This window comes from Desmodus rotundus, chromosome 2 (genome assembly GCF_022682495.2).
Source record: "Desmodus rotundus isolate HL8 chromosome 2, HLdesRot8A.1, whole genome shotgun sequence".
In the NCBI taxonomy this organism is placed as follows: domain Eukaryota; kingdom Metazoa; phylum Chordata; class Mammalia; order Chiroptera; family Phyllostomidae; genus Desmodus; species Desmodus rotundus.
This window is the reverse complement of record NC_071388.1, coordinates 42,496,053-42,509,164: the sequence shown is the minus strand read 5'-3', so window position 1 is coordinate 42,509,164 and position 13,112 is coordinate 42,496,053. Positions and strand designations below refer to the sequence as shown.

The 13,112-nt window shown below is 35.2% G+C and overlaps 1 protein-coding gene across 7 annotated transcripts in view; it reads right to left on the bottom strand.

The window, feature by feature from the left end:
- Positions 1-13,112, bottom strand: part of YEATS2 (YEATS domain containing 2) — an 85,310-nt gene that overhangs the window by 60,988 nt on the left and 11,210 nt on the right. For all 7 annotated transcript variants that reach the window (XM_045198560.2, XM_053918134.1, XM_053918135.1 and 4 more), the window contains exons 3-6: positions 12,193-12,290; positions 11,672-11,764; positions 8,121-8,366; positions 6,525-6,640 (exon numbers count right to left, since the gene is read on the bottom strand). In XM_045198560.2, the coding sequence (XP_045054495.2) occupies positions 6,525-6,640; positions 8,121-8,366; positions 11,672-11,764; positions 12,193-12,290 (553 nt within the window). The remainder of the gene's footprint in view (positions 1-6,524; positions 6,641-8,120; positions 8,367-11,671; positions 11,765-12,192; positions 12,291-13,112) is intronic.

Here is a 13,112-nt window from a genome sequence, read left to right as displayed (position 1 = left end):
TAAACATCAGGAAAACTCAAATCAAATCCACATTGCATTATCACCTCACATCTGTTAGAATGGCTATTGTCAAAAATACAGGAAGTCATCTGAAACTAATACAAGACAATACTGAATGTAATCTGTAGCTGAAATATAAAATAAAAAATACAAGATATAACAAGTATTGGTAAGAACATAGAGAAAGGGAAATCTTGTGTACTACTGGTGGGGATGTAAATTGGTGCAGCTACTATGGAAAACAGTATGGAGATTCCTCAAAAATTAAGAACAGAGAACTATATACATTTTTGTGTGTATATATACATGCAAAGACAATGAAAACAGGATACTGAAGAGGTATCTGCACTCCCACATTCACTGCAGCATCATTTACAACAGCCAAGACAAGGAAATAAGTGTCCATCAACAAGTGAATGAATGAAGATGTGATTTATTTATTTATTTATATGTACACAGATGTACATGTATATATATAGAATGGAATATTATTCAGCCATGAAACATGAAAAAAGGAGAGTCTGTATTTGTGATAGCATGGATGGACCTTGAAACATTATGCTAAGTGATATAAGCCAGAAATAGAAAGACAAATACTGCACAGTTATCACTTATATGTGGAATCTTCAAAAGGTTGCCAGGGCTGAGGGTAGGGGAAAATACAGAGGCTGGTAAGAGCATACTAACTTTCAGCTAAAACAGAGGATCTAAGGTACAACATAGCGAATATAGATGGTAACACGGTACTATAAATTTGCTAAGAGAATAGAACTTAAATGTTCTCACACGACAATAAAAAATGATCAACATGTGAGGTGACGATAGGTGTGTAGATTAACTCGATGAGAGGAACCCAATGATCACAATGTGCACTTGAAATAACTCACATTTGTCAATTACACCTCAATAAAGCTGAAAAAATTTTAATTAAAAAAATTTGCATTGCAGCAAGATTTAACAGCTATATCAACTAACCAAAGTGAGTCTTTGCAGTTAACTCTTTTCTTTTAAATATGTTTTTTGGTCCATGGGGCACTGTTTCATGTTCTGATTACTATGCAATTTTAAAAAATCAACCTTGCTTTTCCCACCAAGTGGGTACATGATATAGAAATAAACTGGTATTTTATTCTTGGGTTAGGGAACCTCTACCAGGGGTGTCCAACCTTTTGGTGTCTCTGGGCCACACTGGAAGAAGAGTTGTCTTGGGCCACACATTAAATCACAAACACTAACAAAAATTGATGAGCAAAAAAAAAGTTTTAAGTAAAACCCTGTTACGATTTTGTGTTGGATCGCATTCACAGCCATCCTGGGCTCTATATTATTGCTGCCTACATTCGGCTGGACACCGCTGCTAGACTTTGGGTTGATTTCATGCATCGCTAGAACTTTGGACTCTTCTGGTTCCTACTCATTGCCACCAAAAATGTTGCAACTGGTTTGGCCTTTTAAAAGCCAAAACAAGCCATTCCCTTAAGTCCTGTTGATGGTAAAACCAGTATCTTTAGCCTTTGCTTTTGCAGTTGTTTTTATTTCATGAGGCCCCTTATTACATTCTATTGAAAAATATGGTAATGACTTTCTATGCGGGTTGTCTATGCCTATGGTTATCGTTGGCGATGCAGTGGGTGAAGGTGCCTAGCCTAGTTCTTCTTCATCAATATTCTTGTCCAGTCTTGACTCTTTGCTCTTCCATATATAAAACAAGCCTGTGAATTTCATGAACACTATGGGACTTTAATCAGAGTATCTACATGACAATTTGATAGTACTGAGCCTTCCTACTCATGAACATGGTATACTGCTTTATTTAGTTATTTCATGTCTTTTAACAAAACCTTTATAATTCTTCATGGAAGGCCAAAGTGTATTTTGTTTATTATATTTTTATTGCTATAGCAAATATATCTTTTAAAGATCATATTTTCCAATCTTGTGGCTGTCACACAGAAACAATAGACTTCTGTGCATTGTTATTATATTCAACAATCTTGCTGACCTCTCTCATTAACTCTAAAGCTTTATCAAAAATTGTTTTAGATTTTTCTATCGACAACATGATCTGTTAATGACATTTTGTATCTTCTTTTCTAATCCATATTTTTTTAATTTAAAAAATTTCGCATTAGTATCTCCAAAAGCAATGTGTAATAGAAGTAGTGACACCGGGCATTTGTCTTGTTCCTAATTTTTAAAACATATTTTGTATTTTAGGGAGAAGGAAGAGAGGGAGAAAGATTAACATTGATCGTTTGCCTCTCTCACGTCCCCAACTGGGGACCTGGCCTGCAACCCAGGCATGTGCCCTGACAGGGAATTAAACCTGATGACCTCTTGGTTTGCAGGCCACTGCTCAACCCACTGAGCCACACCAGCCAGGGCTTGTTCCTAATTCTAAAGGGAAGACTTCTAAGTTTGCCACTGAGTATGGTATTTTGCTGTAGGTATTTTGAAGATATACTTTTTAAAAAAGATTTTATTTACTTATTTATTTTGAGAGACGGGGAAGGGGAGGGAGAAAGTGAGGGAGAGAAACATCAATGTGTAGTTGCCTCTCGTGCACCCCTTGCTGGGGACCTGGCCTGCAACCCAGGCATGTGCCCTGACTGGGAATCGAACTGTGACCCTTTGGTTCACAGGCCCACGCTCAATCCACTGAACTACACCAGCCAGACTGAAGATATTCTTTATCTGAGTTAACAAAATTCCAAGTCTGCCATGAAGATTATAAAAATCAATAGATGTTTTGTCAAATGTTGTTTCTGCATTTTTTAAGTGATCGTGTGTTTATTTTCTTTAACCTGTTAATATGTCTATTATATTTATTGATTTCTAATGTTAATCCAAACTTGCATTTCTTGCTCATGACTACCATTTCTGCAGTAACTGAATTCAGTTTGCTAAGGATTTGTTCAGAATTTTTGCATCTATATTCTTAAGTACAAATGTCCTAAAATTTTCCTTTTCTTATGAACTCCCTGTCATGCTTTATTAGCAAAGTTCGGATATGCTCATAATGTAAGTTGGTAAGTGTTTTCTCTTTTTCCCCCAGGAGATTTTGTATACAACTGGAATTATCTGTTCACGCAGCCTATAAAGCAATCTAAGCCAAGTGGTTTGGTTTGACTTTGTCACAGGAGTACTTTAAAAATCAATAATTAAGCTTACTTAATAGTTCTAAGACTATTCAAAGTTTTCCATTATTGAGTCACTTTAAGTTGTATTTTTCTAGGAATTCATTTCCTCCAAGTTTTTAAATGTATTGCCATAAAGAGGTACATAATTTCTTATTTCTTTAATAGTGCAGTATCTATAATATTTTTTCACTAATAATATGTCTTTTTTCCTTACTTAATTTCACCTGGTTTATGTATGCTATATTTATTTTCCTCTCTAATGTCTTTGCTTCCCCCTCTCCAATATTTCATCTAATTAATTAATTTTAAGCTTTTCTTCTACTGTAGCCAGTTGACTATAAATTTCCCTTTAGCTATCTCTTTAGTGCTATCCTACAACTTTTTATTTTATCTAGTTCTGATTCTGTTAATGTGATTTTTCATTGATTTATGAGTTTTTGGGAAGTGCTGTGAATTTCCAGGTAACAGATTTTCCAGTCATCCTAATGTCACTGATTTTTAACTTTACTGTACTAGTAGTCAGGAAAAATATTCCATGTGATACAAGTCTTTTGTTGAAGCTTGCCTTATGGCTTACTATATAGTCTATTTTCATAAATGTTCCTTCTGTGCTTAAAAAATGTTTCTCTTTTGTTTTATATAATGTTCTTGACATGTACTTTAGATCAAATTTTGTTAACTGATATTCCAATTTTTTATATTTGTATGGGTAGTTTGCTTGATCTATCAATTACTGAGGGATGTATAGAAAGTCTCTCAGTATGATACTGCATTTGGCAATTTCTGCTTGTGGTTCTACTTTAAGGCTATGTTATCATTTTAAGACATTTTAACATTATGTTATCAAGTGCACAGAAGCTTAGAACTTACCTATCTTCTTGGTGAATGGAACCTTTTATCATATATAGTAACTGTCTTTACCTCTATGAATGCCTTTGGTCTTAAAGTCTTTTTTACCTGATGTTAATGTGCCACATTGGTTTTCTTTAGTTAGTATGTTCTGGCTATAACTTATCTATTTGCTTGTTTTCTTTCTTTTTTTAAAAACATTTTTTCTAAGAGTTTATTTGAGCCAAACTGAGAGCATATGCCAGGAGCAAGATCCTACTTATTTACTTTCAATCTTTCTGTATTTAGATGTCATTGATAAATACAGAGATCTAAATTTTAGTTTATCTTATCTCAATATAACAATTACTATATTTTAACTAGTTAAATCCATATGTATTTTTATGATTGTTGATATATTTAGATTTGTTACTAAATTATTTTATACTATTTGTCCTGTTTTTTCCTCTTCTTCATATCCCTCCTCCTGCTCTTGCTTGCCTTTTTCTACAATCAGTTTTTCCCCCCTTTTTAATTCAATTTCCACCCCCCCTTAGGCTTTTAAAGTTTAAGTCTCTGTATCTATTCTTTCAGTTATCTTACATATTCCAGCAAGCACTCTTAACGAAGTCTGAAGTATATCAGTATTTTCACCCTCTCCCAGAACGACCTTTACAACTTTCATGCCACTTATTCCTATCTACTTAAAATCCGTGATTAACCAGTATTTTCATTCTAGCTTACCTTTAAAAGTCTCCAAATTAGACTAATTGTTTGAAAATGTCAAAGATTGTTTCTCCTCAATATTCTTGTGGCCTGGTGAGTCTATCTAGATTTCTAGTTTGGGCCTTCTCTGGGCTGATCTGTCCTGTACTATAGTTAAGACCTCACCTCTAACACTTCACACGAACTACTTAGTCCCATTAGGTGAACACATGCTAACCCTAACTCTAAAGTAATTTATAAAACAAAAATCGAACTGTCTTTGTTATACTTTCTGCTTCTATTTAAATATCATTACATAGCCCTGGCTGGTGTGGCTCAGTGGATTGAGTGGCAGCCCGTGAACCAAGTGGTCGCCAGTTTGATTACCAGTCAGGGCACATGCCTGGGTTGTGGGCCAGGTCCCCATTAGAGGGTGTGTGAGAGGCAACCACACATTGGTGTTTCCCTCTCTTCCTCCCTTCCCCTCTAAAAATAATAAAAATCTTTGAAATAAATAAACGAACACTATTACATAGACCAGGGGGTGTCTAACCTCTGGCGTCTCTGGGCCAAACTGGAAGAAGAGTTGTCTTGGGCCACACATTAAATACACAAATGCTAACGAAAACCGATGAGGGAAAAAAAGGTCTGTGCATAATTTTCGTGATATCCACAACCACAGATAAGCAAAAAAGTCCCCACATAACCCTAATTAGACAGTGGCCCTTTTTTTAAAATCAGTGAGCAGGTCCCAAGTTTGTGACCACTAATATAGAAAATGTACATATCTAAAATTAAAAAGCTATAAAAAAAAAAAAAAAAAAAAAAAAGAAAATGTACATATCTAAGTAATAAAACTAAGTAATGTTTTAAGTAAATTTCCAATTTTGTGTTGGGCCACATGCAGCCCACGGGTTGGATATCTCTGACAAAGACCAGTAAGAATCTTTGTTTTTAGTATCCTGAGATTTTTAAAGTACATCTTGTTATTAGGGGTCCATTAACTGGGGCTTGAAAGAATCCCCCAATCTGGTTTTCCCCAGATAATTATTATAATTCCAAATCCTTTATTTTAATAATTGAATCTAATTACAATTTCCATAAGTGGATCAATTTATTCTTCAATCAAATATTTACTGAACATCAACTACTTAAGGTAGAAAACAAATAAGACATACTTCCTACACAAAAGAGATTCCAGTCTGACTTGGGGAAAATGTATGAAAATAGGAAATGACTGAGAAAAATGACAAGAGAAGACAGAGGAAGTGCACCTAACGAAGCTGGAAAAGGGCAAATAAGACTTTTTGAGGAAATAACATTCTTACGCTATTTGAAGATTTGTATCTTTACCTATTTGTAGATATTTGGCAAAAATGCTAACATTCCCACAAAACAGCATGAGATCATACTGTTAAAGAGATAGCCCTTTAACTTGGAAGAATTTTGTCTTCAAGACCTGCTCTACAATATTCTGCTACAAATTAAAAACATTTCAATTTGGGCAACCAAATACACATTTTGAGGAAATAGCTAAGGCCCCCAAAGGATAAAAATAGGTCAGAAGAAGTCAAAAATTCCTTCAAACTTATCCACACTTACATGCTTGTGTTAAAGCACGTGTCTTAGAAATTTTTACAAAGCCCAATTTTATTCTATATCAAAGATTAACAGACAAACTAAGGCAGACTCCCAAGTCTCTGAATTTGAGTTTACTTTTAAAACAACTAAGGGTTTGGAAAAAAGAATCCCTGAGACCTCTATCTACTGTAATACTATGATAAGAGTATGCCAGAGTTCTAGGAACATAAATGGATAACTGAAAATGAGACAATTCAACTGGATACTCACTTGGACACATTGCCCACTACTATTGTTTTCTTTACAAAAAGTCGTGAAGTCTCATCTCCTGTAAGATCAGCATTCCGCTGCTCTGTTTTATGGGAGCCAGAAACACTAGAAGTGTCCTGAAAGAAATCATAATTTTCATTTTCAATCTGGGAAGTTTTTAATAGGCAGGAACTGCAAAATCATACAAGGTATGAATGGAGTAACTCAGAATTTTATTACAAAATTCTGTGGCTTTGTGGCACCTCATAGCATAAAAGAACAATTTTACTATCATTTTTACATTAGTTGAGACAAAAAGTTTATATACTATATTTCCATGTGTACGTGTGTGTTTTTTTAATAGGCATACACATCTGCTTTGTATATGCCAAAGGATGTGGAAGGATATCCAAGAAACTATTACAATGGTTGCACCTGGAAAATGGGAATGGGGAGAGGGCTCAATGGAATTTACTTTCTTTTCAAATGTCTATACTACCAAACATTTTCAGTGAGAATATAAACACAATGATTAATTTAAAGTTTGACTATGGAGACAGACTGCCAGGGTTTAAAGTCTGGTTCTTCCATGTACTAGATGTGAAAAACTTGGGTAATTATTTAACTTCTCTGTCTCAATTCCCTCACCTATAAAATAAGTGTAATAGTTTTTATCTCACATGATTGTTTTGTACAGTTCTTAGAAAAGTGCCTGAAACACAGGAAGTACTAAATATCTGTTATATAAACATAAGCATGTGTATTACATAAAAGATGATAAATTCTTAAATCCAATGACCAACACAACCTAAATTCTTCTTAATTATAAAAAGAAAAACATATATGGTATTTTCCCAGAAATAACACTGAAAAAGACAATAAATCCAAGCATTATGATTTTGATTTTGGATTGGTGGCATTATGAAAATTTTTTCTATTCTTTTGACTTTTCAGCAATGAACACATGAATTTATATCAGAAACTTTTTAAAATTTTATTTTTATCAAAAATAAATCATATCCTTGATGCCTGCATATGTGGAAAGCAACCTTGAAATCTGCTCCATCACAGAATACCTGCCTAAGAAAAACCACTGGTTTCATCTCGACAGCTGAATATTATACCAAGAACTTCAGAGCAGCGTGAGATGGCAACTCCACAAACTGGTAGGATCAAAGAGCAATACATGGTTTTCAATTCTATTTATGATTCATCACATTTCCTCCAGTTATCAAGGCACCTTAGAATATAAAGTTTCTCCGAGGAAAATGCTGAAGAATCACTGCTCTTGAGAATAAACATGACAGAGTGGAAGACTCTGTGCAAGGTCACGGCACTGCCAGCTCCTCAAGGTTGCTTTCAGACCTGTGGGAATGGCACTAGGAGTTGTGCCATGCACAGCAGCCCTGAATGTCAAAATCAGCAAGACACAGGTTCTGATACTTGTGGACAAATATAACATTAATCTCATTGAGACTCAGTTTCCCCATCTCTGAAAGGGTCATAATTAACTTATTTCCCAGGGTTCCGAGGAACATTAAATGAAATAACATATGTATACTCTAGTAAAAACTAGTTCCCTTCTCCTTTGGCTCCCTCCCATCCATCCAACTATACCCTTCCAGTATTTCGACTTGGTTTCTGTTCCACGTTGTTTGAAAGTCTTTCCTCTATATCCATATTGCTGTTATTGTCTTTGTCGGATAAGAAGTCATTGTGCTGAGATAAAGAATCACTTTCAGAATGATTGGCTGATGGTGTTTCTGATCTTTGATTGGCAGGAGATGATGACCTAGATGGTGATTCCAAAAATTTCTTGATAGCAGGATGATTAAAAACCATTGTATCACAAGTTTTTGATCCCTGCAAAAACGAAAGCAACAGAAACCAACAGTCAAATTCCCCAAAAGTAGGCAAAATTTTGATCTTTCTAAAATCCTTATCTATTTTAGGATCATACTTAAAATGTTTCAAAATCTCTCCACTGCCATAAAATGAAGTCCAAATGCCTTAATGTGGTCTGAACCAACAGGAGTGATAAATAATTATGCAAAGGTACTAAAAAAACAAAAACTTAAGATACAAGTCCTCTGAAGGTAAATGAAAAATAAAGGTAAATACGCAGTAACACATGAAAAGCACAATGTGACTTATGCTTTAAAATGATTAATACTGATATAAAGTTTACTCTAAATTCAGTACTGAAGCCTAGGGTGTTTTTCTGTATCTTGTTACAGGCATTCAAAATACAGTGTGTTCTGTTATATAATGTGATACTGTAGGTGCCTCCTAGGAAGCCCAACTTTTAAAAGCTGTGCTATTAAAATAATTGTTTTAGAAAAATAGGAGCCCGAGACTAGTGTTTCAGAGTCAAAGCAACAAAGTTGTTGAATTTCAATAATAAGGTACCTTTTAGAGCTATAAATGTACTTTTTTACAATAAACTAGAAATAAATGACAGATCATAATAGACAAAAATATACTTATATATCCTTGAATACATCCTAATCAGAATATAACAAGATAAAAATCAGTGCATTTCTAGACCATAAATAGCAAATTTAAAATTGCTATTTAAAAATTTAAAACTGCTAATAGTAAAAGAAGAAAGAAAAAAGGAAGAAAACATTAAATGAAAAACCAGCTCTTCAGAGTAGCTACAGTCCTATGTCATGGAGCCACTAGGTCATGATGTCCATCTTGCTGAATCCAAAAGCAAGCCACATATCAGATGACATCAGAATCTGCTCTGGGTGAAACAGCGTCTCCCCAAAACTCCTGTCCACCCTAACCCTGTGAATGTGACTTTATTTGGAAACAGGGACTGTGCTGATATGATCAGGTTCAGATGAAGTGATCTGGATTAGGGTAGGCCCTATCCAATGACTAATGTTCTTTCAAGGGGGAAACTTGAACACAGAGTGTAAAAAAGATACACAGAGGGAAACCACCCACGTGAAGACAGACAGAAATTAGAGTGATGCAGCTATAAGCCAAGGAACACCAAGAATCGCCAGCAACCACCAGAAGCTAGGAGAGGGCCAGGAAGAGTTCTTCCCTAGAGCCCTCAGAGAGAGCACGGCCCAGCCAACACCTTGATTTTGGGCTGCTAGAATCCAAAATTATGACAATAAATTCCTGTTGTTTAAAGTCAACCAACCTATAGTAATTCATTATGGTAGCTGCAGAAAAGTAGTTCAGATGTTAATGTTTTTTATGGAAACTCCTGCAATAGAAGAAACAACTATCTGCCATCTAAAATTAAACTCAAATAATACTCCAGATATCGTTAAGACAACATCAGGAGTATCACCAATGCCCAAGCATCCTAAATCTCCACGGGATGACATGAAAGCCCGAACATGAGAGGTACCTCTTATCTGTACAGGGAATGGAGCAAAGCAGTATGCCGTCATACCTCCCCACATTCTCACAGAGCCAGTACTGTCCGAAAGACGAATTACCTAATTCTAACTGGAAAAAAAAAACTTAAAAAAAGAAATTTTAAAAAGAACAAGGTTATGTTGAAATTATCAAAATGTCAAACAATCTGTTCTACTTCTGTCTGAGCCTACCACCATCTCATAACTGGTGCAATCTAGTGGTGGTCCCAGTAACCAAATGATTACTCTTATCATCACGAACAACCTGACTATTACAGGTCCTGATGTGAAACATGAGGTATATAGTGTCACCTATGAATTATTATCGACAAAAAGAACCTCAATATAATCAAATCTTCAGACTTGACTTCCAGTTTACAGAAAGATGAAGGGAATAAAGGAGTAACCCAAGGGAAAACATAAACTCAAAATGTGGGAGAGTCTACAAGAAAAATGGACTGGTCTCTCCAATTAAGTCAGTATCCTGGGGGAAAAAGGTACGAGAATCAGTCTAGGTAAAATGAAACTAGAGAAACAAGGAGCCAAATGTAGCCAGGAACCACAATTAGATCCTTGTTCAAAAAAACAAATAAACCAACTTTGAAAGATATTTTGGGGATAACTGGGAAAATCTGGACTAGTTAACATATACTATTAGTGAATCATTCTCTTAGGTAATGTAACTACATAGAAGAATGTCCTTTAGGAAACAGATATTTAAATATTAGGGATAAAATGTCATGATGCCTAGAACTTACTTTCAACTGTTTTAGAGAAAAATATAACAGATAAAGCAAACATAGCAAAATGTTAAAATTGCTGAATCTACGTAATGCATTCACAGGAGCTTATTTAACTTTTTCAGTGTACTTGAAATTTGTCATAAAAAGTAGGGGGGAAAATCATCTCTTTGAACAAGGTAAATCTGAAACAAAAAAATTACCATTCACTAGTAGTAAAAGGTCAAAGGAAAATTAATCAATCTATAACTGACTCCAAAGCCAACCACAATCAAATGAAGAGGAATAAGGCAAGTTATTTTTATATGTACAAAGCCTAACAACACTGCTAACCATTAGAAGAAGTGGGATTAAGTAAAAAAGAAAAATGTGTTATTTAAGATTACTGACAATATAGAGAGGTATGATTAAAGGATTATGGTAGCCCTGTTTCACGTGGCTCAGTTGGTTGGGGCATCGTCCTGTAACTGAAAGGTTGTAGGTTTGATTCCTGGTAAGGGCACATGCCCCAGTGGTGGGTTTGGTCCCTGGTCCAGGTGTGAATGATCCCTGTCCAGGCACATGTGAGAGGCAACCAATCAATGTTTTTTTCTCACTTCTATGTTTCCTTCTCTCTCTAAAAAGCAATGAAAAAAATGTCCTCAGGTGAGGATTAGAAAAAAAAAAGAATTATGGTTGAGCACAGTAAGCTCATGTACATTCCCAGGAAACCTAGCTAGGCTTCTTGAATTCTGAAGGTCAATATAAAAAATGTTTCAAGCCCTGGCTGGGTAGCTCAGCTGGTTTGAGCATTGTCCTGATATGCCAAAGTTGCAGGTTCAATCCCTGGTCAGGACACATACACCAAACAACCAATGAACGCATAAATAAGTGGAGTAACAAACTGATGTTTCTTTCTCTCTCTCTCTCAAAATCAATCAATAAAAAATTTTAGAAGATTCTTAAAAGAAATGTTTCAAAGGCAAGAATTCCACATCAACACTAATTTCTCCTTCATTCAACAAATATGAATGGCCAGAAATGACTGCATATGAGGAAAACTTACCTCAGAAACTTTCAGAAGTCCTGCAGAAGCATAGTAGTTCGCTACAATACAGGCACGAAGTTTATCCATCATCCTTCTTGCCTCAATCAGTCGCTAAAAACAAATGTTACTCATTACTTTAAAAAATGGAAATGATAAGAGAGATATACAAGTAATTCATAAGAAATGCAAATGACCAAAAAAAGCTCAACCTCGCTAATAATCAAAGACAAATAAAAATGACCATTTTCCACCTATCACAAAAGATTGACAAAAGATCTGAAAGAATGACAGAAAAACCAATGTTTTTGCAAGCATATACAGACATGTTAATATTTCTATTTATGTGTACACATGCACAGTCACTGAAATGTCCACAAAGAGTTGAGCCCAAGAGCAAAGAGGGATTATCTTTTGGGATAAAAGTTCAGGTAATTTTTAAAATTGATCTTTTCCTGAAATTCATTAAAAAAAAAAAGTCAAGTCATCATGTACAGATTTTTTTTCAATAGTATTTTTTAAAATTTATCGTCATTATATACCTGGTCAATGACTGCAATTTCATGTTCCTTATTCTTCATTTCAAGTGCAAACTGTTCCTTGATAATAGTCTCAATCTTCTGTACAGCAGCATCTCGAGCTACACAAAGAACACAAAATAATCCAAGGTCTAATTAATCAGTGGTTGTCTTGATTTAAGTCAGCAAGCACCAACGAAACCCAGGAAACTAACTCTAAAGTAGAGAATCCTAGTGGCCATCACCTTAGCCAATGATGAAAAGTTAACATCACTAATATTGGGGCAAACTGACCTCATGTGTTATTTTTTTAAGTGTTTTTTGTTTAAGATTTTATTTATTTATTTTCAGAGAGAGGGAAAGGGATGGAAAAAGAGAGGGAGAAAACCATCGATGTGTGAGAGAAACAGTGATAGGTGGTCTCTCACACGCCCCCGACTGGGAATCAAGCCAGAGAGACCTTACAGTTGACAAGCTGGCGCTCAACCCTCTGAGCCACACCAGCCAGGGCAGACCTCATGTGTTTTAACTACATCACTCTGTGTCATTCCTGCCAAGGAAGCTGAATCAAATCACAGGGACATCAGACAAACCTAAACCGAAGGACATTCTACAAAATAACTGGCCCATATAATTCAAACATTACTGTTTAAATATTAAAGTCAAAGAAAGGTTGAGATTAAAAGAGATATTGACAACTAAATGCACTGTGTGATCCTGGACTGGATCCTGGAGAGGGAGAAACAGTTATAAAACTCAATACTAGGACAACTGGTAAAACTTGAAAAAGGACCACATATTAGATAATGTAATGGATAAATGTTAACATTTTCCTGCTTTTGATAACTGGACTGTGGTTACATAAGAGAATATTCTTAGGAATACACAGAAGTGTTTCCATGTATCCAATTTATTTCTTAATGATTTAGAAAGCATAATGTTTG